General features: G+C 50.2%; 1 protein-coding gene across 17 annotated transcripts in view; it reads left to right on the top strand.

The window, feature by feature from the left end:
• Positions 1–26,691, top strand: part of RAP1GAP2 (RAP1 GTPase activating protein 2) — a 206,937-nt gene that overhangs the window by 168,613 nt on the left and 11,633 nt on the right. For all 17 annotated transcript variants that reach the window (XR_002139499.3, XM_088802006.1, XM_019755481.3 and 14 more), the window contains 9 exons: positions 395–478; positions 3,291–3,391; positions 5,625–5,754; positions 7,998–8,153; positions 13,747–13,818; positions 14,261–14,347; positions 15,630–15,764; positions 23,946–24,083; positions 25,928–26,046. Coding sequence is in view for 16 of the 17 variants with exons in the window: in XM_088802006.1 (XP_088658132.1) it covers positions 395–478; positions 3,291–3,391; positions 5,625–5,754; positions 7,998–8,153; positions 13,747–13,818; positions 14,261–14,347; positions 15,630–15,764; positions 23,946–24,083; positions 25,928–26,046 (1,022 nt within the window). In the remaining variant the exon portion in view is untranslated. The remainder of the gene's footprint in view (positions 1–394; positions 479–3,290; positions 3,392–5,624; positions 5,755–7,997; positions 8,154–13,746; positions 13,819–14,260; positions 14,348–15,629; positions 15,765–23,945; positions 24,084–25,927; positions 26,047–26,691) is intronic.

Raw genomic sequence — 26,691 nt, 5'->3', positions numbered from 1 at the left:
GAGCTAGTGTCATTGTCACTTGTCCATTTTGGGGTCCTGGCTTCACTTTTTACACCACAGATAAAACAGTGGGGGTGAAGTCAGCTCCCTGGGTCCTGCTGGACTCCTTGTGTGTCCAAGCCCTGGCTGGCCCGTCTGGATGGGAATGGAAGGGGTGAGCCAGAGGTGTGGTTACTGGCGGGGGACACCCAGGTGTTGAGAACTAGCAAAAACCTTTAGAGTTGCATCCTGAGCGTCTACTTCCGACTTTACCCTTTCTCCTTTTCCATACGTGTGGATGTCTTGTGTCAGGGGGGCACATTCTTCACCAAAATGGGTGCTTCTCCTTCCATTTGCTCCCTCACTTGCCTCCATGTTAATAAACAATCTGACTTTTTGTTCCTACATTCTCCAGGCCTCCCAAATGATTGTGTCGTATGACGAGCACGATGTCAAGAATACCTTCAAATTTGGGGTCATTTATCAGAAAGCCAGGCAGGTAAGCACCACGAATTCATACTGGTCACTGTATCTTGTGGTTTATCACCAGGGACTCTTTTTTCCCCCTCCCTCAAGCATAGGAACCCTGCACTAGGTTCTTCTGTATTCGGAATGCCATGACCACATTTCGAATATGCATTAGACTGGAGGTAGCAGAATCTTTAAGGTAGGCTATGAAGAGAGGCCTACAAAGCCTTTGAATGGTAATGCAGTTTTCCATACAGTAACTTCTAATTCTTGCTGACTGCCTCAGCTTATGTTTATCTATGGGCTGTCTGCACAAGACAAATCAGACTATCAGACCAGGTAGAGGGAATGGATTAGCGCAAGCTGCTCTCTCCTTGCCCACCCTCCTCCCAGCTGGGAATAGCTTTCTTGACCTAGATTTCACTAGTGTGCTCGAGCCAATTGTGTGCATCTCTTCCCAAATCTGTGTTCAGCAACTTCATGTTTGTAGCTTGAAATCAACCAGCCAAGGGAGAAGTATTTACACCATGGAAATCAGGCATCACCAGGATTGGTTGTTAAACAATGTACCCGTCTCACCCTCCTCGGTCTCTTATAGCACTTACACGCTGCTTTGGAGCTAGTTGGCCAAATCATGTTTCTCAACGTGTGTTCCATGAGACACCAGTCTGGTGAGGTCCTCTGTGAAAAATGACTTGGAGGGTCTTCCGTTATATAGGAATATTTTAAAGGCTGTTACCCAAGTAAAGAACCCCCCCCCCCAAGTAAAGAACTCTGTCACTTTGTTGAACTTAGTATTTCCCATACTTATTTGACCACAAACTTCCCATTTTTCCTACCATGAATGTTCACTGCTATCCTGAGACGTGGCCTGATGAACAGGTTAATGTTTCCTAGGTTTTATGAAAAAAGGTTCCACACCCATTTCATCTTTGTATCATTTAAGATCCTAGCATGGTGACTTTATATAATCACACTCATAATTTTTTGTTATGTGAATTAATGAATGAATAAAAAGTTGGGCCCTGTTAATGGAAGGTCTGTCGATAGCTTTCAGTATTATCTGTGCTTTTTTTTTTCTTTTCTGGCGCATGATGTTGTCTCTCTTGGCTAGATGATAGCTAACTTCCTCGTCTGAAGATATTAGACCACAAGACACATGTGATCACTGACAAACACTCTAATTAAGTGAAGAGTTGAGGAGCTGAAAGATCAACCCAGATAAATCTTATAATTTAAGGGAGATTATTCAGGTAGCTGCTCTGATGATTTTCACATAATTGTATTTTTATTTTGTACAACTCTACTAACATAACCCACCTAATTAAAGTTCTTTGCTTGTGAAATTTACCAAAGCAGATTTCATAAGGCGATTACAATCCAATGTTCCAGCAAAGTTATAATTACCGACCATTAACCATCCACCTCTGAGAAGGAGTCTCTCTGTTGTTGATGTACCTGATGCTGCTGAGGCAAGATGGGGGCGTGCAGGGAGATAAAAGTCTTTTTTTGAAAAAACCAACTAGGCAGATTGTTGTTTTGCAAACCTATAGCTGGGGAACATTTAATATGAACATTTGTTGCATGAAATCCCTATGCTGGTTTCAGGACATAAATAAACCCCATCTAACTCTCCTGTTAAGATAGCAGACTGTTGACTATTTTCTAATTGGAGTATTTTTTACTGTTAAGTTAAATTTTTTTAAATAATAACTTTATTGAGGTATAACACACATACCGTAGAATTTACAATGGTATGTGAATTATGTCTCAATAAAGTGTACAATTCAGTGGCTTATAGTATATTCACAGAGTTGTGCAACTCTCACCACTATCTAAGTCCAGAACATTTTCGTCACCCTCAAAAGAAATTCTATCTCATGAGCAGTCACTCTCCATTACTACTCTCTCTAGCTCCTGTCAACCACAGATCTGCCTTCTGTCTCTGGATTAGCCTGCTCTGGACATTTAACATGAATGAATCGTAAATATGTGGCCCTTTGTGTCTAGTGTCTTTCACCAAGTATACTGTTTTCAAGGTTCATCCATATAGTAGCATGTGTCAGCACTTCATTCCTTTTTATGGCTGAATAATGTTCCATTGTATGGATACACCACATTTTGTTTATCCATTTGTCAGTTGATGGACATTTTGGTTGTTTCCACTTTGGGGCTATTATAAAGAATGTTGCTGTTAACATTCATACACAAGTTTTTGTGTAGACTTACGTTTTTATTACTCTTGGGTATATTCTTAGGAGCAGAATTGCTGGGTCCTATGGTAACTCTGTGCTTAGCCTTTGAAGAACTGCTAGAATGTTTTCCAAAGTGATGGCACCATTTTATATTCCTACCAGCAGTGTTTGTGGGTTCTGATTTTTCCACATTCTAATCAACACTTGTTGTCTTTTTGATTCTAGCCATCCAGCGGGTGTGAAGTGCTATCTCATTGTGGTTTTGATTACTATTGAATTTTAAGAGTTCTTTATGTAGTCTAGATAAGTCTTTATGTAGTCCTTTGTCAGAAGTCCAACTATTAATTTTTCATTCATGGATTGTGTTTTTGGTATCAAGTCTAAGAACTCTTTGCTTCAGCTTTGCTTTTTGTACTAACCAGCAGCCTTTGTTCAAAGAGAACGTCCTCATTAACTAGCCCCCAAAATCCATCTCTGTTGAATGAGCCTCAGTCCTTCCTCCTCTTGAGGACAGAGCCACTGGATGGTGACTGTGGTGGGGTATAGGGAGAAAGGAAGAAAGGGACCAGGTATTGGGACCACCACATTCCTTCCCCTGGCACCAGGAAGACTTTTCTAATTCCTACCTTGATCCTGTTTCACTTCCAGACCCAGGAGGAGGAGCTGTTTGGGAACAATGAAGAGAGCCCAGCTTTCAAGGAGTTCTTGGACCAGCTGGGAGACACGATCACACTGCAGGACTTCAAAGGGTGGGTTTTAGCCAAGTGAAGGCTCCATCGATGAGGCTCTAGAGGAAGGGCAAGGGGTGACAGCTGAGTTTCAGGGAGGGCATGTGAGAATTAAACACATATGAAAAACATGGGATTGTTTTTCAGCAAATGAGCAACACTCATTCCTAAGGAAACGGTGGTCCCAGGGATAATCCATTCTGGCAGGTTATCTGAAAGGCATTGACATCTGGCCTTAGGATGCGTGATGAAATTGCTGCACCTCAGATTTGCCTTCCTAATTACATTTGGCTCAGACTGAGAGTGACATGAATCCACCTTCCCTATCACTCACCTGCCAGGCAACCAGGAAAGAGGGCCCTTTGCATTTTGGGGGGAAACGATCCATTTTAGATCATGCACAAAAAGAAAGGATAATTAGGAGTTGGTGGAAATACAGTAATTCGCCTGGCAGGAATCTATGCAATAGTCTACTATGTTTCTTTCAATTATCCTTAAGAAAGGATATCCAGCTATTACTTAGAACACTCTGGCCCGTGATTTTCCTTGGCAAAGACAACATTTGGGAAGGGCCTTCAGACCGGGCCAGCCTGTTCTATGCTTCGTGGCTGGCACACGGCTGAGCCCTCAAATTAATAGGCTCTCCTAATGTATGAAAGCACCTGGCTCCGTGCCTAACAGGTACCCTGTTTCCCCGAAAATAAGACCTAGTCGGACAGTCAGCTCTAATGCGTCTTTTGGAGCAAAAATTAATATAAGACCCAGTCTTATTTTTACTATGTTATAAGACCGGGTCTTATATTAATTTTTGCTCCAAAAGACGCATTAAAGCTGATTGTCCGGCTAGGTCTTATTTTCGGGGAAACACGGTGGTAGGTGTTCAGTAATTACTTCCTTCCTCTGCTTCCTTCTCTCCTCTTCTTCCGTCTCCCTTTTTCCTCCTCTTCCTCCATCTTTCTCTCCTTCAAGGTCATCATTACTGTCTGCAGTCAATAACAGATGGGTTACAATCTCACCTCCGTCCCTTATTAGCTCTATAACTTTGGACGAGTGACTTAACCTCTGCAAGCCTCAGTTTCCTTATCTGTGAAAAGGGAGATAAAGGCAGTACCAACCCCAGAGGTTGTTTGGGGATTAAAATGCACATGAAGTGCTTAAGCTAGTGCTGTGCTTTGAGGAAACACTGGGAGTCGTTATTGTTATTGTTCTTATTATATTACCTTCCACTGACTCTCAGATGCCGTCTTTATAAGATGCATCCTGATTTCAGAGATATTAAAATGTGAAAAAATGTGTCTTAGGATAAGTGAAATAAAGTATATTAAAACCAGGAAGGACCCCAGAGATCACGTCATCCTATCCCTTTATTTTATAGAGAAAAGAAACTGAGGCCTAGTGAGATTAAGTGATGTGTCCAAGGTCATGTGCTGACATAGGGGCAGAAGCAGGTCTAGAACCTGGAGCATCTGACTCCTGCCCCTTCGTGCTTTTTGCTGCGCCAGGCTGAGCACATTTTCTGGCTCGTATTACAGTGCTTGGGGGAACTGATATCCAGGGTCTATTTTATTTCATTTTCTTAAAGGAACCCGCATCCTCCTTCCACGGCCAGTGGCCCTGTTTCCGTAAAGGAAGAAGGGGCAGCTCCTAGAAGCCCACCCGGTTCCTTAGTACTGTTCTTCCTTGTCTGTGAGGAGATAGCCAGAGACCTCGTCGGACACCTCCAGGCTGGGTGCTGCTGTGGTTGGGTCTCTAATCAGGGACTGGCTGAGTAGAAGTCAAGCATCTGTCACCTCTTCAGGCCGACTCCAGATTCCCACTTGGGGCTCGCCACCATCCAGCACGATGGCCAGTTGCCCTGGCTCTGGGCTGAGGACTTAGACATGACCTTGCAGAGAGCAAAGGCTCATGCCCAGCCGTGGGGGCCCCTGGTACCTGGGGTGGCATTTGTCTGTGATTGTGGGTGGATGACCCCCCTTTCCACATGACCCTGTGGTGTGGAGGGGACACAGCCACAGCTTGAAATGGAGGTTCTGCCTTTGTCTTTTAAATACGGGTTTATGGTTAGAACGTCAGGGCTCGTCTGCTCAGAGGAGGAGATCTACCCGGTTTCCACGCATCTCAGTCTCTCAGCCTTCAATTCTCCGCGTCTTCTCATTCGTTCTCCTACCCCCGTGTCCTTAGGGAAGGTTGCACCCAGTTGCCTCCTCACCCTCACTTTCTTTCTCTGGCACTTGCCCTGTTGTTTTACTGACAGTTTCCGAGGAGGCCTGGATGTGACCCACGGACAGACGGGAGTGGAATCAGTGTACACGGCATTCCGGGACAGGGAGATCATGTTTCACGTCTCCACAAAGCTGCCGTTTACTGAGGGTGACGCCCAGCAGGTAACCTGGGTCAGGAGGGCTGTGGGAGCCCCGGGGCGTGTGAGGTGAAAGCCTGCTTCTGGTCCATCTACCTGAGGGACTGCGCTCCCCCACCCCCATTTTCATAATCAAGAGGCCAGTCTGTTCAGCTGTGTTCTTCTCGTCAAAGCCTGTTCTATTGTGTTATCTCGCCAAGGCCACACGTCAGAAGCCGGGTGCAGGAAGCAGTACAGGGCTCGTGGACTGATGGGGAAACTGCAGCTCAACGTGGTTAAAAGACTGTTTACTAGTTGATTAGGGGCAGAGCTGGGAGCAGAGCCCGGGTGCCCTGGTCATGTAGGGTGGTGGTGAAGAGCAGTATATGATGGAGTCTGCAGATGTCAGCTTGAAGCCAGTTCTGCACTTAGGAAGGGGTATGTGACCCTGGGCAAGCCGGTTAACCTTGTGGCCTCACTTTTCTCATCTGTAAAATGGGCATAACACCCTGTATGTCAGAGGGCTATTGTGGGGATCTGACTGTGGTTCATATGGTTCTGAATGTAGGGCTTAGTACGATGCCCGGCTTGTGGCAGGCTTCCTATGTAACAGCTGTTCACTGTCCAGGCCATTAGGCATTTGCCCTCGCTCCTGCCCCAGTGATGTAAAGCTGGTTATTGCATGAGACAATCCCCACCTTCCAGCTTTTTTAGTCTCCTATCCTCATCTCACCTGCCTGCACGCAGGAATTCAGCCTCTGCCTCAACCAGGGAACCCTGGATGAGACCTCCACTTCCAGGGTTTTCCTGCTCGCCCTCTCATTTGCTGCTTCTGACAGCTGTGTGTACCCAGGGATGGCCTGGCATTTTTTCTCTTTGCGCCCTAATGCCAGCAGTTGATTTCCTGGCTGTTGCATCATTTGCCTCATCCCACTCTTTATGGCCCTCTCAGTCTCTAGGAAAATAATAAATGAAAGTAGGCCTTTTACCAGACTCTGACCCATGCATTTCTGAGCAGGGAGTTGGGAGGGAGCACAGATGTGATATTGTAAACATAGTGCCTGTCTTTGGAAAAAAGGAAGTTGGCAAATGAGACTGTGATTTGGCTCTAAAATAACTACTGAATGTTCCAGAAACAAATGGGAGCAGGACTCCTTTTGTATCCAAAGGAGGTTTTCTCTCAGTGTTTTACCTTCAGTCTCTGTTCCCTCACGGCCCCCCTTACCCCCTACCCAGCCGGCGACTGAGGGCTATTCTGTGCCTAGCTCTCTTTTAGTCTCACCTGTGTTAAGTGGGAAGGACGCAGAGCTTGGCTCTCGGCAGGACTGAGTAAATATTAATTTTCTCTTCCAAGAAATGGGATGATGTGTGTGGAATAAGTGAGAAAATTTGTGTAAAAGTGACCAGTATGGGGCTCAGTATATAGCAGGTCCTCAATAAATGAGAAATTCAAAGTGAAATATAGCACCTGCATGCAGTAGGTGCTTAATAAAGGAACAAATGCATGTGTAAACACCTAGACAGGACTTGGTACACAGGAGGGCTTTATGTTTGCAATCATGCATGTGAACAGCCCAGCATGGTTCCTGACACACAGTAGGTGCTTGGTGATGGAGATCGCCTGTGAAAACACCGGGCACAGTTTGGGATACTGAATGGGGTTGGATTTCTCTCTCCCCCATGACCTCCACCAAGCCAGATTGCCCATGTTTCTCTAAGCATGGCTCATCTCCCCTTTGGTATAGAATTATCTGGCGCCTCATCCCTGCTCATCCACATGTCCATCAAGTCCCCCCCATCTCTTCTTCCAGGAAGCCTTCTCAGATTACCATCAGACCTCTAACTTTGCCCTCTTCTCTGCCCCCGTAGTGTTAGGCATTTGTGTGCAGGAGCTGATTTAGCACTTGCTGGCTAGTGGCTTTGTTTGTGTTCTCAGGTGGCTTCATCTGTGTTTGTGTCTCTTCTGTATCAATTACAGACTCTACCAGGCCAAAACCCAGCCCTCATCTTTTAACTCTTTTCCCCGAGTCCCGAGTCAGGGCTCTGCATGCTGTAGAGCTCAGTAAGATGCTTGCTAACCTCTACCTAACAACTTGGGCATCTTCCTAACTTTTTTTTTCTTTTTTGATGGCTTCTAAAGATTGAAAGAAAAAGCGCCCTGGAGAGCTAAGTCTCCGAGTTGCAGGGTTTACATATAAAGATAGAATAATGTGGAATTTCCTGTATAGATCTATTCTGCTTTCCGGATGTTCCTAACTGGCTTATGACAATGGACCACTTTTTCTTTAGCTCCAGAGAAAGAGACACATTGGGAATGACATCGTGGCCATCATCTTCCAAGAAGAAAACACACCATTTGTCCCCGATATGATTGCCTCCAACTTTTTACATGCCTACATTGTGGTGCAGGTTGAGAGCCCGGGCACAGAGACCACATCCTACAAGGTAAGGAGAAAGTCTCAGAGGACGTCCAGGCACCTCACCACACTTTATGGATTCAATCAGTGATATCAAGGAACGCCAGTTCTCAGTGGCTCCCCGGCCGTTCTCCAAAATGGCACTCCTAGTTTAGGTGTGATCAATTTTCCATGGTTCTCAGGTTTCTGGGATTTGGGAGCTCAACTCTTGGTGGAGAACACCGTCTGAGGTCATCTCATCCACCTGGCTTCCTCCAGGCTCGATGACATCTAACTCCAGGATTGAGAAGCCCCGGTGCCCCTATTTGGAATCTTGTAATGCCATTCTCTAGAGCAGGGGTGTCCAAACTGCGGCCCACGGGCCAACTGCGGCCTGCGATCCATTGTTAATTGGCCTGCAGCAAATTCCAAAAATATATTTAGTTTACTTAAATAAACCAGGTGAGGCAATACGTACTTCACCTCGAGTGAGTGGCCCGGCTGTTTGTGTATTTTACCGCATATGGCCCTTGGTGAAAAACGTTGAAAAAAGTTTGGACACCCCGCTCTAGAGTAAGGCAGAGCCAGAGGAGAGCAAGAAAAAGTAGAGAGGACTGTCAGGAAGGGAAGAAAGGAAAGAAAGAAAACGGAGACATGTTTATGGTGAGAAGGGTGGAGAGCGGGGGCCTGGTAGACCCAGGGCACTGGGTAGGCCCTCTGGTTTAGCTGTTCTAGAATAAATGATTGATCTTCATTTGAAGACTCTCAGGGGTTGTGAGTCTCCCTGGGTCTCAGCCTCCTGACACATGCACACGAACCTATCATCCTCAGCCGCCCTTACCCTGCCCGCTCCTGGTGGCTGTGTCACTAACCCTCTCCCCTCCTCTTCATGAGAAACCTCGTGGACAACAGCTTCTCTATATTACAGTGGGGCTGGGGGAGGGGGGCCTGGGGCCCAGGGGAGATAGGCCGAGGCAGGGTTTTTAAGGTGGACGTTAGATAGCCTTTGAACTCCCTGCAGATACGCGCAGGATGTTGAGTTTATGTGCTCCTTTGCATTTTCTGGGGAGAAAGGCCATAGCTCAGGTTCTCAGAGGGCTGCCTGCTCCCCAAAATGGTAAGAACCTCTGTTACAGGGAGAGGGAAAAAGAGCTTGTCCTTGCTAATAGGAAACCCTGAGGCCTGCAAATGTTTCCTATTTAATAACTTAGGTTAGTGCTGCTTCCTGGGGTTCACGAAGCCATAGTAGTTCATGGGCATCTTCATGAAGGAGCAATTTTGCTTGAAGATTTGGGGAAATGATGTTACATAATGGTTATATCAGTACAAAGCCGGATAGATATATTATTCATGTCTGCAAAATTCATATCAATTTTAAATCCAAATATGAGATTTCAAACAAACAAAACAAAACAAATCCCCCCACAAAACCCACACGTCTCTCCTGTTGAGGAGATGATTCCTTTCCATGTCCATATACATATTCATGCTTCTCTGTCATTATGCAGTTTTAGCTGAAAAGTTGGAGAAGCCATGATTTGGTCATTTCCTGGAGGGCTCCAGGATCAGCTGCTTTGACTGACAGGGAATTTCCTTCAAACAGCTGCTGGATTTGTGGGTGGAGGCAAGTTTTATTCATTCAGTGCCTATTGTGTGCCAGGGGTGGAAGTGACATACAGAACCAGCACTCAGGGAAGGGACAGAAGAGCCAGTGAGTGCAGTTCAGCCACTGGGCCGCTCCAACAGCCAGCTGGTTCTTTTGAACAGCCAGTAGAGGCCTAGATAGGGTTTCCAGGCCGGAATTCCCATCCATTCTCAGGAATTTTTTTCGCTTTTCTGTTCCCGAATCCCGAGAAAAGTTGGTTGGGAAATCAGGAAAATCGGCTCCTTGAACTCAGGTGGTTGGTAGTATCGGCCATCACTTTGTGGAAACGATTCATCGTGGAAAATATATCTCGGGATTTGGGAACGGGAAAGCGAAAACAATTCCTGAGACCAGGCGGGAATTCCTGCCTGGAAACCTTAGGCAGAGAGCTACCGGATCAGAATCCCCAAAGGAAAGCTGTGTGATTGGAGGGTCTCCCAGACCCGGCCAGGCAGTCATGTACATATGTGTGGCTTGTCTCCTGGGCCTCTGCTGGCAAAATGGGGCCTCTTGTGGACATTTAGTATTTGCTCTTAGTTTCTGATAGGAAATGGAGCTTAACTAACTGACTTCTCCACTTTCCCAAGAGCTCAGTGGAGTGGGACAATAGAAAAAAATTAGAGGTCCAAAAAATACCACCCCAGCACCAGCTTTGATGCTGGAAGCCTTTACTGAGTCTTCCCAGCCAGTCTATGGTCCAGGAAAAATCACTGTCCTCAGGGAGGTGGTGAGAAGCAGAGACGTAAGGACCCACAGGAAGAGCCAGGCTGTCCCTGGGATGTGGGACCTTGTGTTCTACCTGCCAGGAAAACGTTGAGGTTGTCGGGCAAGACCTATGATTGGGGGCAGGGAGGGAGACAGACTTCCAAGGTGCTCCCCATAGCTCTGTCCCTCCACACCCCCAGCAAACCCCAGGGGATGAGCAGATTGAGGAGGGCCTGGTTAGATCCCTCAAGAGGTCCTGGGTGAAGCGAGACCTTAGCTGACCCTTGCAGGCTTCTGGGCTATGGCAAAGGAGGGTGTGGTTTCCCCAGGGGCTGAGCAATGTCCCAGGCAGCATCCCCTGGAGAGGATGGGGTGGGAATGTGCAGAAAGGGGCCCCAGACTAAGAGGCTCCAGATAGGAGCCTGAGGTACTTGTCCTGGGCCTGCCTCTGACTGCTGTGTGACCTTGGTCCAGTTCCTTCCCTCTCTGGGCCTCTGATTCTGTATGAAATGAGGAAGTAGGACTAGACAACCTCTGAGTTCCTTCCAGCCCTGACATGCTGCGGGAGAGGAAAGAGGGGGAATTGAGAAACAGGTGTGTGTGTGTGTGTGTGTGTGTGTGTGTGTGTGTGTGAGAGAGAGAGAGAGAGAGAGAGAGAGAGAGAGAGAGAGAGAGAGAGATTAAGAAGTGGTTTGGGGGAACGCTAGTATTTCAGGTATCCTTCATTAGGTGCAGATCAGTAGAGAAAGAAAAAAACAAAAGCGCTGGTGACAATGGCTACCTCTTACCGGGTCCTTGCTCCATGCCAGTAAAAACACGGTCTTCTTGAACCCTCACATGTCTCTGGCTCGGCAGGGCCTCTCATTAGCCCTGTTTTACAGGAGGGAAATTGGGGCAGAGAGCTTAAGTCACTTAAGTCCTGAGGCCACAGAAGCATTGGCGCTGGAGTCTCCCTGTCCAGGTCTCTGGTCATCATCCCTGAGCGGTCAGGACAGGTGGGAACTTGGCTCCAAAGCTCGGGTGTGCATGAGATGTCACATCAGATTATTGTTCAGACACAAATTTTGTCCCCGTCCTGCCAGGTTGGAAGGAAATTCCAGCTGAGCCATCACTGGGACCCCCTCCTCTCCATGCCCTAGGTCGCCCCGTCCCTGCCCCTGAAGTCCTGCAGAGGTCTCAGGAATCTTATGCGCAGCAGACCACTGAGGAGGAGTCCTGGTGGTGTGGCCCTTCCCCTCACTGCTGACCTGTTGTTTGAGCAACTCCATGGTTCTCGAAGGCTTCTGGGCCACACTTGGGCATGGGTGGGGATCTTGAGTGTGGGGCCCTCTGAGGTTGCCCACCTCCTGGCACACCCTTATTCCTCACACGCCCCCAAGCCTCCTTCCGCTTTCCACCTCGAAGAATCTCTTCCCCAGAGTCACCTCCTGCCTCTCTCCTAAGCCCTGCCCTAGCCCCTGCTGGGAGGCCCTTTCTGAATTTAGAAAACAGGAAGGTGGGGCTGTGTGGGGGCAGCTTCTGCTTTCAGCCCAGCAACCCAACCGTCCCCCAGAGGAGGGAACAACAAAGGCCCGGCACTTTGTTGGAAAGGGGTCAGGAGAGGGAACACAATGGGGACAGAGATGAATGGCTGTCACAAGGAAGGATCCTGTCCTCTGCTTTTCTGACGTGGCTGCTGCAGTGGGCTTGTCTGGCTGGGAGACCTGGTGGATTGAAAAGCATATATGAAGCTACTTACCCAGTCCGCACAGCCCATTCTAATGTGAGCCTGAGAAGGAGAGAGTATTGAGATGGGAAGAGGGGGAGCTGGGCCTGGCCTCTGGCCTCGGGCCAACCAGCCAGCCTCCCCCACTATCCCCCCACCCCATTCTGGCTCTGAGGGTGGACTTTTTGACTTGTGCCATGGGTGCATTGTGGGTGGTGGTGGGGAACTGTGTTTGGCAGTTGGGACCAGCCAGAAATCATGGCAGCCAAACATACCCTGGATCCTGACTCTTGGCACTGCCATTTGGGCCATGCAGACAACCTTGAGCTTGGGGAGAGAAAACCTTCAGCTTGGTATTGACCAGCATCCTCCTGCTCCCTTCCCCTCCAGACCCAGGCAGGGCCTTTCCTTGGCCCGGCTCCAAGCTGCCTGCTCACCCATTGTGGCAGACTCTCAGCATCTGCCCTACTTCACAGGCCAGGGAGGCTGGCGGCGTGCCAGTGCCAGGCTCACGTCAGCGGCCGCCTGCCTGGGGAAGGGAGAGGGCAGCGTCTCCAGAGAGGCCTGCAGCCTCATGGGCTGAGAGCAGGTGAAACCAGGGCACCTGCCTGCAGAGGGGAGATGGAGGTGTGGGGTCATCCCAATCCTGGGAGACCCCACACAGAGCCCCTGGATGCTCCCCATGAGTTCATGCCTTGCCAGGCTGACCAAGGCACACGCCCACCCAGAGCCTGGTACACCCCTCTGCAGCATACTTTGATGTCCCCCACCCCCAGTTCCCAGCCTGGGCCCTGTGCTCTGTTCGTTCAAGCCAGCCTGACTGACCCTGCATGTGGGGTCAGGATTCCAAACACTAGTCTGCCCACCATATATAGAAGCTCTCGGGAGTGTTTAACGGGTGCAGGTTCTTGGCGCCGTCCCAGAGCCGCTGATTCAGTAGGTCTGGGGTGGAGCCCATGCAACTGGTATTTATTGTTTAAACACTTGCAGTGATCTAATGTTTCTGAAGGTCTTCCTCCTGCCCTCCCGGCCGCCTGTGGCCAGGTTTCGGGTCAGTGTTGTGGAGAGAATCCCAGAGCAGGGTCTGGATTCTCTGTTCATCTCTGTGGGTAGATCACCTGGGTGCCTTGGGGACCACTTCCTGTCTCTGGGCGTCTGTTTCCTCATCAGTGAAACAGGGCTAATCATTCTCACTGTGCCTTCTCTGTAGGCTTAGCCTCCCAATCCAACGAGGTAATGAGATAAGGCCTCTTGGAGGCTTGTGCTGCATTAGAATTAGGGTCCCAGGCTGCTCCCCAGCCCTGTCCAGTCATCTTGCTGGACTTGCTTCTGGCCTCCAGCATCACAGAAGAGAGCACGTGGATGGCACCATGGGGTCCAGCCCCACTGCTAGGAGCTCTGCCTTGCTGGTGATGGCTCACACAGGCAGTCTATTTGTATTCTGGCAAGGAGTGGAGGGAGAAGAGGAGCAGATCTGCTGTGGGAAGTGGGGCTCCCCCAGGGCCAGAGCATGGCATGTGCAGTGCGTCATCATCACCCTCAGCTTGGGTGTCTTCCCTCCCGGCCCACACTGAGGCTCTGTTTCAGGTCTCAGTCACTGCGCGGGAAGATGTGCCCACCTTTGGCCCACCTCTGCCCAGTCCCCCTGTTTTCCAGAAGGTAAGAAACTCTTCTTTCTGCTCTTCTCATGTCCAAGACTCCAGGTTCCCATACCTCAGTGGCAGTAATTGGAGTGGGACTGAATCTGGGCTGGGAATATCAGGAGGACCATTGGCAGGGTTGGGGGTCTCTCCCCACCTCTCCTGCTCCAGCCTGACCTACCACAGGGCACTTGTCAGGGTGTTTGACTTTCTGCTAAAAGAAGCATTTTTATACTATGCTTCAGTCCCAGGCGCCTTGGGCAAAAATTGTGGATGTGGAGGGTTGATTTCCTGGGACACAGGGAAGTTGGTTTCCATGCTGGCATCTTAGCAGGTGGGCTTGGCCTGGGCTAGAAATGATCAAATGCCAGAAAGGACCTTTCAGGGGATCTCCCAGACTTTCTGTTCTGCCTACGCGTTACTGAGGCTGGGAGCGTCCCGGGGCTTCTTGTCTGTTCCAGGGGCCGGAGTTCAGGGAATTCCTGCTCACCAAGCTCACCAATGCAGAGAATGCTTGCTGCAAGTCGGACAAGTTTGCGAAGTTAGAGGTGAGAGCGGGCTTCTGACGGTCTTCCTCCTGCCCTCCTGGCCACCTGTTAGCCAGCCTCTGTTGGGGGGCTGTTGGGGTGGTGGTGGTGAGCACTGTCTTTGCCTCTGTAAGCCTTCAGCCCTGTGTTGATATTGGAACTCTGTCTTCTTGTGGAAGCTAAATCCAAACTTCAGGTCTAGTCAACCATTCACCAATCATTTATTGAGCACCTACTATGTACCAGGCTCTGGTCTGTTACCTGGGATATGGGCATAAATGAGATTCTGTTTCTGCCCTTACAGAGCTCACAGGCAGGTGGGAGGGGCCATTACTAAAGAGACAGGTGTGGTACAGAGTGCCAGCCCTGGGCCAGCACGGGGCTGTGACTCAGGATGGTGACTGCCTCTGCCTATGGCGGACTGGGATGTATTCAGGGAAGGCTGCTTGGAGCAGGTGGCCTGTGAGCTGCTAAGCCTTTTTCCAGGAGGAAAGAGTAGGGAGGGTTATACCAGGCATGGAAAAACAATGAGCAAAGAATCAGAGCATGACTTTGTGAAGGAGCTCCAGAGGGTTTGATATGGCCTGAGAGAGGGGCTCATGTGGGGGATGGAATGGGGGGACATTGGTTGGAGACATTGGTTCAGTCAGATCAGCAAGCGCTTTGAGCAAGAGGTGGTGGGGCCCTGATAAAGTACTTAGGCAAGAGAGTGATGACAGCTTGCTTCTACTGGGCATAGAAGGAAATGATTTGGGGTCAGTCGGGAAGACTTGATGGATTTCTGTATATAATGGTGGGGCCAACTGGAATTGTGGGGCGGCTCTTAGGCCTCAGCTTGGGCTCTTTGCTGACATGGGCACTGGTGGGAGATGAGCTCAGGCAGGACCTGCTCATATGGGGGTGCCTGCAAAGGCTGGGTTGCTGGTCTCGGTGAATGGCGCCCCCTGGAGGTCATACACATGGCTCTGTACAAACATCTGGATGGAGCAGAGCAATGGGCAGTTGGGTATATGGATATGGAGCTTGGGGCAGAGATCTGGGAGTCAGCAGGGGTGGAGCTGGGAGGGTGGGATGGCCCAGGGAGAAGGGGCAGAGGGAAGGGAGCAGAGGGCTGGGCGCGGGGCTGTAGTGTTAATTGCAGCATGTGTGAGCATGGAGCCCAGTCTGTCCTTAGGTCACACCATCACCCGGATGCAGTTGACTAGAATAACAGCCCCCAGGCTAGATGTCTGGAGCCCCCAGGGAGAGGGCACATCTCTGCCTTCAGTGCCAGCTCCACAGACCCCACCCTCTTCCCTTCCAGGACCGGACGAGGGCCGCCCTCCTAGACAATCTTCACGACGAGCTCCATGCCCACACACAGGCCATGCTGGGACTGGGCCCAGAAGAGGACAAGTTTGAAAATGGGGGCCACGGGGGATTCCTGGAGTCTTTTAAGGTACGGCAAAAGAGTGGCTGAGGATTGTTGTGGCAGGGAGGTGTGGGACAGACAAGGGCAGAGGTCTGAGGTCCGCAGAGCCCAAGTGCCAGCCTCAGGTGACAGGACCAGCAGGGGCACCACAGGAGTTTGCAGAGGGGCCGGGCCTCAGGAAATGTGAGTGGTCGGAGCAGCCAACAGCGTCTGCCGCGTCCTCCACATCCTTCCTTAATCTGGATCGTCTCCTCCTGGCTGGGAGTCTGACAAGTAGGGACAGGGACAGAGTTAGCAGCGGGAGAGGAGCCAGTGCAAACCACGAATATTATTGCTTCCATCTGCCTTCTTTGCGGTCAGAGCCCAGGGCAGGATGGCAGGAGCAAGAACACGAATCTTAGGGGTCTTTAGCAGTAGCAGCCAGTGTGGGGTACTGTAAGGATTCTTCCCAGCTGGCAGGGCACTGGGGGACCTGGTCAGGGTCACTGGGATGGAGTTAGAGTAAGTCCCTGTGGACTTTGCAAAGGGAAGAACTTTCTAACTAGGATGAGCTGCTAAAAGAAGTAGCGTGCTCCCTGTCCCTGGAAGTATTCAGGTGGTGCTTGGACAGCTGGCATGACGTAAAGAAGATTCATCATCGTATGCTTGTGAAGTGCTTGTTGGTCCACACAGCACTTGCACCCAGCATCCGATCTGAGCCTGGCTGTTACCCTGTGCAGTTGGCAGAACAGGTCTTATTATTTCCACTCACACACAAGGGGACAGGATGAGAGGCTGCAGGAGTGCTTAAAACCATACACCTGCTGAGAGGTAGAGCCTTGTTTCGTACTCAGGTTTTCTGGTTCTTAGATCAGTGTTCTGCTGAATTGCCCATTGCAGAGTGATGGGTAAAGCGACAGTGTGTGGGGTTGGGGTTAGACCTGCCTTTATTAGAAACGCCAGCTTTGGGATCCTGGGCATGGTCTTTACAGTCCGTGGGCCACAGTGTTTTCGTCAACAGCACAGGAATGATCAATAGGACCTCTGTGATGGAGTCGTTGGGAGAATTCATTGAAATAAAGTCTGGAAAAGTTCACATGGCCTGGAATACAGTAAATGCTCAGTGAAAGTGTGAGCTGTTATTATTATCCTGGAAAGAGAAAGTTTACCACACATTATCCCGTCTAAAGCCTCACAGCTGCCCTCTGTGCCCTGTGGGGAAGGCTATTATTAAGGGTATAATTATTTTGGTATCATAATTCATACCCAATTTTAATAATTATGAGCATAATTTTACATGGGAGGCAACTAAGACTCAAAGAGACAAAATATTTGTCCCAAGTCACCCAGCAAACACGGGAGTTACAGCTGGGTCTGCTGGATCCCAAAGCCTGTGTTCCCAATGGCTACATGATACTGCCTCCCGGTTCCCCGACTCGGTTAAGACTCCACACATGCGAGCCTGACCTGGGAAAGCCTGGGGTTCATCCCTGACGTCCGGGCTGCACCTCAGAGAGCAGGGCAGGCCTCTGCTGGCCCTCATCGGGGCCAGCTGCTGAGATTCCTCACAAGGGCGCGGGTAGGAGCCAAGCTGCTTGTCCAGGCTGGTGGGAGATTCCTGGGACATCTGTTTCAGTCCTGATGGACAGTGGCAGCCAGCGTGAAATAGGAGAAACTGGGAGACTAAGAGGAAAAGGGGACAAGGGGAGAAGAGAAACCGGGGGGGTGGGGTGGGGGGGGCGGGGAGGAAGGGGGGGAAGGGGGAGCCAGGTAGGGTAGCCTAGCTGAAAGGGGTGAATATGAGACTGGGTAAACACGAAAACCTTCATAGGTTCCGCCCCATATCAGATCAAGTGTATCAGATACTCCCACATCCCACAGTAAATGTAATTTATATAAGACTTCAGCTGTAGTTGACTGGCGAGCATAATGTTATGTTTTGCAGCCGTTTAATGAGGCGTTTGTTGCTTTCAGTTTTGTTGGTTTCTTTCTGTATTTTGGAGTTAACAATTGTTTTTCCAGGTTTCAAATATTTTTATAACCTAGAAAAGCTTGTCGGCTGAGGACACTCTGCCCACAGAGCCCAGTGGATTAAATGTCCCGGCAGCTGCATACAGGTTGCGCGTGTTAAAGGACAGTGGCCTGAGGCTATTTTTTCAGTCCCCTGCCTCTGGCAGGAGTAGCACTTGATCTCTGTTGGACTCCAGCAGGTCTGACTAAAGGGATTTCCGAGAGAGGAAGATGCCTCAAAACTTCATCTTTACTTGTCTTTGATCCAATAATCCAGGGAATTTTTCTTTTCCACCTTACACGCTGAAGATAGACTCGCGTCTGCATTCTGCTTCCATGCCTGTGTCCCAGGTGGCCCTGGGGGGTGACAGAGAGGGGCTCTCACAGTCGGTCAGTTGCACAGAGCAGCTTTTCTGCCCTCCCTGCTGGGGCACACAAGCTCTTTTGCCCTGTCCCTTCCATTAATGTCCTCACATCTCCCAAGCTGTGGAGGCCGGTGCTGGGACCAGGCCAGGCGCTGCAGCCTTGCAGCATCCAGTGGCCTGGGGGATTCTGATGTGTGGGCCGAGCCTGCGGCCAGGCCTGTGGTCCGTCTCAGCTCAGGAAACTGTCTCTAGTTTGGGTATTTCTTCCTGGGTGCTTCGGCTGGTGCTATGGTGTCAGATTTGTTGACATTCCTGAGGGCGTTCCTTACCCAGACCTCTGTGAGAGTCCTCTTGCAAGACGTGGTGCATGGAATGGTCCTAGGAAGAAAAGTTACATGTTTTATTTCCTTCCTGTCAAAGTTCTCCTTTCACAGGCACATGGAAACATAACTGAGAATTCCCAGGGCTAGAAGCGATCGCAGCCATCCACCCCCTGCTTCTTATGACTGTTCTTCCCCACCCTGCAGTGCAGTGACCCTTTGTCCCTCTCTGGAGAAGCAGAACTGTCACTCTCCTAGGCTGTGCTCCTGGCACCTCACACCACTTAGAATAGCTCTTCTTCACATCTCTCTTCAGCTCCATTGGCTGTCATTGCAGTGTTTCTTCCATGAGAGAACAGTTGGTTTACGGACGTCTAGACCTACTTCTCAAATTGAGATGCTTGGAGATATTTTCAGGAATTTGCCAGTTCTACAGACACTTTGAAATTTTGCATTTTCACTTAGCTGAAAATATAAAAAAATATATTTCCAATTATAGAGACCGAACTTTTACAGTGAAACTCACCATTGAAGGACATGAATAAATACGTAGGTATGTTGCAAATGCAGCCACAGGACCACTGGTGTTGGGAGTCTGTGGACATGTTCTTGGAGTCTTGCAAGAATATTTTTCTTTATAAAGGAGCTGTACATTATTCACCTTTGAAAAATACTGATCTCCAGACTATTGTTCTTCAATGCCATTCTCAGCCACTGCCAGCTGTTGAAGTTTCTGTTGGTCCCCAGTGAAATGAAAAGAAAAAGTGATGCTACTTGACATACCACATATGTCCATAAAGCACACGGAAGCCACATTTTGAGAAACCCCGAGCTAGCCCCACAGACCTCATCATGCAGAAGGGGAATGGAAGACCAGGGAGGAGAAGGCCACCCAGGGGCCCCAGAACTGGGACCACCCAAAGCAGGGAGCTGTCAGGTGAATTTCTCCCAGCCTTTGAGGGCCACTAGTAGTTAACGCTCTGGTCTGATCTGACCCCTAGTGGCAGGAGAGGAGCACCAGGCTTCCGATATTCTCAGCAAAGTACCCGCAGGCTGGGGCAGCTCATGGATTGGAGCTCTGGAATATCTGAATTGGAGATGTGGAGGGATATTTCCTTCTCCCGTCAGTCTCTGTCCTTTATGTGTGCTGCTAGTGGGACAGAAGACCCTGTTCTGGACCTCAGAGTACTTCCTGATTAGGGGCCATGGCGGTGGGCAAGGAATTTCATCTTTCTCTCCAAGGGGGCCCCTGCCTTGGCTGCTTGCCCGGTACAGGTAGGCACGTCCCCCTTAGTGGTCATCCCCGTGCATTTGGTCCCTTAAGATGAGTTTGTTAAATGGAAACAACTCACAGAAGCCATTTGTAAGGAAGCGAGGTTTGTGGCTGGCCCGGAGGAAACATGTTCCCTCCGTGATGCTAAGTGGTGTTTGTATTCCCGGCTGAAATGAAGTGACATAAACAGATAATGAGAAAGTGATCATCCCTTTTTTCTCATTCCCCTAAAAGAGAACTTGTTCAAAAGTAAGCTATGATGTGTGCTGAGGGCTGGGACATCATGGTGACTGAGGATGGGTACAGAACTGGAAATGACTAGCTGGGAGGAGAGCAGACTCAGGATAGCCAGGGACAGTTGTGTGAAACATGGATTGGACTGGTCTAAAATTCCATGGTTTAGAAATGGTGAGATTTCAGCTCGATGCGCAGCAGAACTTTCCAAGGGGCAGGCTCTCCACCGCTGGAACAGGCAGCCTTGAAAGCAGTGAGCAGCCGGTCCCTGAGAGGAGGGTGGATGAAATGTGGCCCGATGTCCAAAGGGCTGAGTAGGAGAGGGGCCAGATCGTCCCTGGAGACCTCTCGATGCCCATACAAAGGCTGCACGGGCCTGTCCTTTTCTCTCCTGCCTCCCTCTTTCCATATCACTGCCCTCTGTTCTCTTCTTCACCCTGTACCCGTCTCTTCTGCCCAGCGTGAGAAGGCTAGTGCTTCCAGCTCTGCATCAGAGTGAAGCATGAAGTACTTTAGACCATGTCACTGGATGCTTCCGTCTGAAAGGAGCATTATTTAAATTTCTCTCTCTCCTCCCTCCCCCCCCCCCCCCCAAGAACTGGGAAGGAGAGTTAACCTTGAGCGAGCAGGTATCATGCCAGGTATTTGGCACACAGCATGTCATCCTCACACAGGGACAGTCACCACGTTGCAGATGAGGAAACTGTGTCTCAGAGAGGTTCACACACCATGCTGGGAAGAACAAGACTCAAATCCCTTCCTGTTTGCTTTGAGCAGCAGACGGCCACCCTGTCCATCCCTGGGATTCCCCGTCAGCCTATTATCTCCTCAGATTTATCTCACTGACTCAGTAGGACCAAGGGCATTTGAGAAGATTCTTCCCCGACATCAACCTTGCAGATTTTTTTTGAGGGGAAGCCAACCACTTGGTCTCTAATCACCCTTAGTCCATCCACCTGTTGAATTATATACGTTCACTCTGCACCACTTTTTGGGCTACTGGGGCCCCTTCAGCTGGAGCCCAGGGTCCTGGATTTGGGTCCTGGCTCCTCTCTTACCTGCAGGGTGACCTTGGGCAATCATTTACCTTTCAGGACCATTTCTATCAGTGCCTGTCCTCTCTGCATCTTAGAGTTGTAAGGACTCAATGAGATCATGTATGTGGAGCTCAGCAGACAGATACCATCACACAGGGCTTATTCCTCACGTCGAATCTTTGCTGGACATGGATGGTGAAGAATCTATCAGAACATACATGAGTAATTGACATGTCATAGTTGATGACCGTCGTGGTGGTGGCACACAGGAGGGCGCCAACAGAATGTCATGATGCTGAGCTGATGGAGCACTTGACTCATTTACGGAAACTGGCTGTTTATCCAAGGACACCTCAGAGTGGTGCCACACCTTTCCTGCCCTCAGTTTTCCAAAGGGCACATGACTTAATGATCTTTGAGTGGTGGAATGAATAGAAGGTGCTGGCTGTTTTAACACATGTTGCAGGAAACTGTTGCTAGGCGACTGTTCTGTGGTCTAGAAAGGGAGAGAGAGTTGACGTCCCTCCAGGGGGCGTCTTTGACTCAGACAGCAGAGGCTAGATGACATCAGCGGTGCGAGGCTGGTGGGCTCAATGCCTCATTCAAGAGGAGCTGGTCTTCACGGTGGTCATATTTACAAATGGTCCTCTTTCCTGAATCAGCTTTCCATGTCGGGATAGAAAGGCAGGCAGGATGTGGGCCTTGGCCATTCCTGCACTTGGAGAATTCCTGATCTTGGGGAGAGCTCCCCGGGGCATCTGCTATTTGGGTTGGGAGCAGAATTCCTGCTGATTTCTTGGGACTGACTGTCTTGCTGTAGACCAAGCTCTTCCCTTCATGCTTCAAGGGAGGGAAGAGGGTTCATTCTTCCACACGAGACCATCTGTGTGTTGGCACATGGAGTGAGTAAGCCGACGTGTTTGTATGTGTGTGGGTTGAACCCGGTGAGGACGGGAGCAGCGTCCACACATTTGTCTTTCTGTGTCAGTTTTCTGAAGCCGAGGTTCCGAGTCCACCCGACCTCAAATGCCTCACACAATAAGGAAAATCCATTAACTCACTTAACGAAAAGGCCCCATGTGGCTCATGGCTCAGCGTGGTCATCGGTGGCCAGATTCCTTCCCTTTTCCCCCTCTGCCATCGCCAGCTTGTCAGCTTTGTCTCAAGCTTGATCTCTCACGACCCAACGTGGCTGCTGTGGTTCCAGGGACAGACATATCACATCTCTTTTAGGAATTATTAAGGAAACCTTTCCCCAGAGCCCCTAGCAGATGTCCCCTCATGTTCCATTGGCAAGAGGATGGGTTATGTGACTGCTCTAGACAGGTCAGAATTTACTCCTTTTGATGGAAGAAGAGGGGATATTGGACCGAACAGTGGTTCTGCCAGCAAGGAACGTGGCCTCGGTGGTACTTGCACGTGAGCAAGTAATGATATGTGCATCCACGAGTCTGCATGTGCCCCTGAGGCCGTGGGGGCCCTGGACAGCTACTGAATACAGAGGGAGGACCCCCGCAGGCCCTGCGTCTTTTCACATTGCCCCAATTTTAGGAATGTGTCTTGTTTCCCCTGCTGACTTGTGCACTCCTCGGAGGCAGGGTCCATGTCTCACACTTCTTTACACTCCTCCTAGAATTCTCCTTGTTTCTGGCACAGTGCTGGGCACACCAGACGCACGTGACAAATGCTTGTTATTAACAATAAGAGTAGCCACTTTTACTGGGTGCTTATGATGTGCCGGGCTCTCTGCTAAGAGCTTTATATGCATGGCTGCCTGGCTGTTATTGAGTGACTGAATGAATGATTAAAAAGAAGTGATGTGGGGCTTGGGGACTACTGGAGAGAAACCTCCCTTCCTAGAAACCTCGTGTCATCTTTGAAGGCCTCCAGAACCAGGGAGCATCATCTTCGTGGTAGGTGGAATTCCCTAGGACTTGACTTATCAGGAAATCCTCCCTTGAGTTGAGCTGAGATCTGTCTGCCTCACTATAACCACTACCGTCAGGTCAGGTTCAGAGGAATTCAGGCCTGCAGAGCAGTCTGAGGCGAGCGACCGTCCCATCCCAGGTCCGCCTCTGCCGTGGGCTCACCAGTCTTCATTTTAGCTGTTATTCTCGTCGTTGCATGCACTGACCATCCTGGTTTCCCCTCCTGGGCACTTCACTGTTTGCCGATGTACCCTTTACTGTTGGTGGCCCTAAATGGACACAGGGCTCTGTGTGGCCTGAGCAGCTCTGGGCCCTCCGAGATCCCGCACTTCAAGTCCGAGCGTACGTGTCCTGTTTGGGCAGCTGCACCGGGCGGCAGGCTCGTATGGACGACATTTTAGCCCCTGCGAGCGTGAGTGGTGGCTCAGGGCACAGTGAGAAAGAGCTCCTTTCATGGTTCCCCAGTAGCAAACATATTCCAAGTTGTACAAGGCACTCTTTGGGGTGACAACAGAAGGGATACCCAGTGTTTAAATACAGAGGGATGCTTAGCTTTCTGCCAAAAAAAACAAAACGAAAAAACCCCCTATCAATTTGGGGTCAGGCACTTGTGTCTGATCCCCCTGTGATCCTGCTTGGATCATGTCGTTTCCAATTTACAGACGAGGAAGCTGCATCTCGGAGAGGTTGGTACTGGGGCCACACAGGTTGGGTGAGCTGTCTAAGCCTCACTTTCCTTCCCTGTAAGATGGGCTAACAGCCTTTGTCCACCTCGCAGGGGACCTGGGGCACTGACCCCTCAGACTCTCCCTGGCTGGTGTCCTCTCTAGCCTCTGCCAGCAAAGAGCCACCTATGTCCACAGCATGTGAAAATCTTGTGCATATTGTAGTGATTAGTGTAGGGCCACCAAGGGGAGAGAGAGAGAGACAGAGACAGAGAGAGAGAGAACGTGAGCGTGCACACGTGTTGAGGGCTGTGTCTGCACACCCAGCCAAGAAGGTGGGGTCATTGCACAGGCCTGGCTCCAGCTCTCAGGCCCCTGTCACCTGCTGTCCCCACAGAGGGCCATTCGCGTGCGCAGCCACTCCATGGAGACCATGGTGAGCAGCCAGAAGAAGCCTCACGGCGGGGGCCTCCCCGGCAGCCTCAGCGGGGGCATCTCCCACAACAGCACGGAGGTCACCAAGACCACCTTCTCGGTGAGTGCCCATGGACACTGGGGTCCCCCAGGCCTCTGTGGGGGAGGGGTGTGTTCACCCAGCCTTGGGCCAGGCGAGTAGAAGAGGGTGAGCTAGATGACAGAGGGAAACTAAGGCTGCATGAGGGTGACCCCAGGCCCTGCCCTCTGAAGTGGAGCCTCCATTCCAGGCAGCACCTGGGACCGGCCCAGACTGGAAGCCTGCTGTTGTCCTGTTCTCTGGGTTTCCTTCACAACTGGGCCTCCCCCTTGGGGCCAGCCCTGTGAGATGGTCCTGGGGTGCATTTCTCTGCCCAGCAGCTTGGGACCCATGACTGTGAGAGGGGTGTCCTTGCTTTGTTATTATTAGTGATAACAGTAGCCGCCCCTGAATGCTGTGTGCTAGGCACTGAGCTAAGTAATGCCTGGGCATTATCTCCTCCGATCCCCGCAACAGCTGTCTAAGGTAGGTCCTGATGTGTTCTCCACTTTACATTTGACGAGAAGGAGGCTAAGAGGGGTTAAGGAACTTGCTACAGGGCACCTGGCTAAGCCGAAGAGCTGGGGTTTGGGTGCAGGTTGCGCTGACCTCAAGCCTTCGCCCTTAGTCACTGTGTATCCTCCAAGGAAAGAGCCTGGCAGGTCTGTGGGTTTGGGTCTGGTCAGTTTGCACCAGGGATGGGCCGGGTGAAAGAACCACATAATTGGGCCTTTTATAAAGCAAAGTGGCTTTGAATTCGTGTAGGTTAGGGTTTTCTTCTTTTTCTTTCTTTTTTTAAAATAGCAGGATACCCACCATGATACTAATGATTAGTATTATAAATCATCTTGCATAATTCACGTAATTTACCAGCTATTTTCATTGCTCTTATCTTGTTGCTCCCAGAAGGTCTGTGAAGGGAGCAGGGCAGGGCAATTACCTCCACTCTGTGGATGAGGAGAAAGGCCCAGGGAGTTTTGCCACTCGCCTAGGGTTGCACAGCACGTGAATGGCAGAAGTTGGGGCCTGGGTTAGAGATGTGGCAGGATCTGAAGATTGGCTGCAGGCTCCCATCTCCCCCGCTCAGTCTCCCACCCTCCCTCTTCCCCGCGTGTGGCTGAAGCAGAACCTCATTCTTGGCCGCCGCCCCTGCCTGTGGGTGCGCGTGGCCCTGGCTCGGCTGCTCTCCTTCTGTCTTGTTACCGTGACACCCGGCTTGGACCCATTTGTTTGCAAGGAATGGATGGAGAGTCAGGGGTGCTGGGTTCTTGTTCTCATCCTGCTGGTGATTTGCTATGACCTCGGCCAAATCCCCTCCTCTCCTTAGTTTCCTTACCAGTAAAGCCAGAGGTTGAACCAGGTCACGTCCAGGGCTCTCTCAGCTTTGTGGTTCTCCATCTGTGAGCCCCTGCTCCCTTCACAGACCTTCTGGGAGCAATAAGATAAGAGCAATGAAAATATCTGGTAAATTATGTGAATTATGCAAGATGATTTATAATACTAATCATTAGTAGCATGGTGGGTATTCTGCTATTTTATAAAAAGAAAGAAAAAGAAGAAAACCCTGTCCTTATCAAAATGTGGGGCTCTCCTTAGAGTGGTCCTGACCCCGTGTTCCTCCAAGGATTCTGGACTTCGGTGGATTGTTACCCGGGGCCTTAGCATCTGGCTTAAGAAGACAGGAAAATGGGCTGCAAGTGGCTTGAGCCTCGGGTCTCAGCTCCTGTTACATAGATCCCAACCTTACTGGCTGTCTTGCTATTTCCTGGCATCTCTTCCAGGCCAGTTAGAAGGTTGTGGGGGCTATTTGTGGACAGGAAAGGGGATGATGAGGAGGAGATCTGGGTTTGTGGTGTGAACACTCATTTTGGTGATTTCATTGGCAGCCTCCAGTGGCGGCGGCAACAGCAAAGAACCAGTCACGGAGCCCCATCAAGCGACGGTCGGGGCTCTTCCCCCGTCTGCACACGGGCTCTGAAGGCCAAGGGGACAGCCGGGCACGATGGTAACTGTCCAGTGTGGGGTTCGTCAGTTTCCTCCACCACAAAAGCTGTAGGATGGCCACTTCGGGGAGGGCTATGGCTTCCTTCCAACCTGGCCCCCACCTCAGGCCCCTGTTTCTCACTCAGCTCTCTATCCACCAAGGCAACTTTGGCCGTCTCTGCACTGGACTTCCAAAGTTGTTCTTGTTGCATTTGGACCCAAACTAGATTTTTCTCTTTCTTTGCTTCCATTTTCAAAACTCACTTGTATGTCCCCTCTTATGGAAGCCTTCCCTGATTCTGCCAGGCAGAGTTAATTGAACCTTCTTCCTTCGGGCTTCTAGAATTTTTTTTTTTTTTTTTTTTAGCAGCAATACTTGTATCATACTTCACCTGTTCTTGTTGTCTCTCTGACTCTTCAACCAGTGAGCCCATTTGTTGTTTAATTTAGCAAGCAGCATTTCTTGAGCATCTGCCATGTGGTGGGCTCAGTGCTCAGACAAGAGCTACAGAAGACACAAACCTGCCTTCCAGAAGCTTATGGTCACGTGAGGGAAAGGGAGGCATTCAGGTTGACTTCCCAGTTTCCAACCTGTCTGCCTGTCGCCCTGGATGGGGGCACCAGTCCCTGAGCTTGGGCATGCAGGATGAGGGGCAGGTTTTTGGAA

The sequence above is a fragment of the Rhinolophus sinicus genome, chromosome 12, assembly GCF_057876585.1.
Source record: "Rhinolophus sinicus isolate RSI-liver-muscle chromosome 12, RSI-T2T, whole genome shotgun sequence".
Classification (NCBI taxonomy): domain Eukaryota; kingdom Metazoa; phylum Chordata; class Mammalia; order Chiroptera; family Rhinolophidae; genus Rhinolophus; species Rhinolophus sinicus.
The sequence above is the reverse complement of the archived record's forward strand: the minus strand, read 5'-3'. Positions and strand labels throughout refer to the sequence as shown.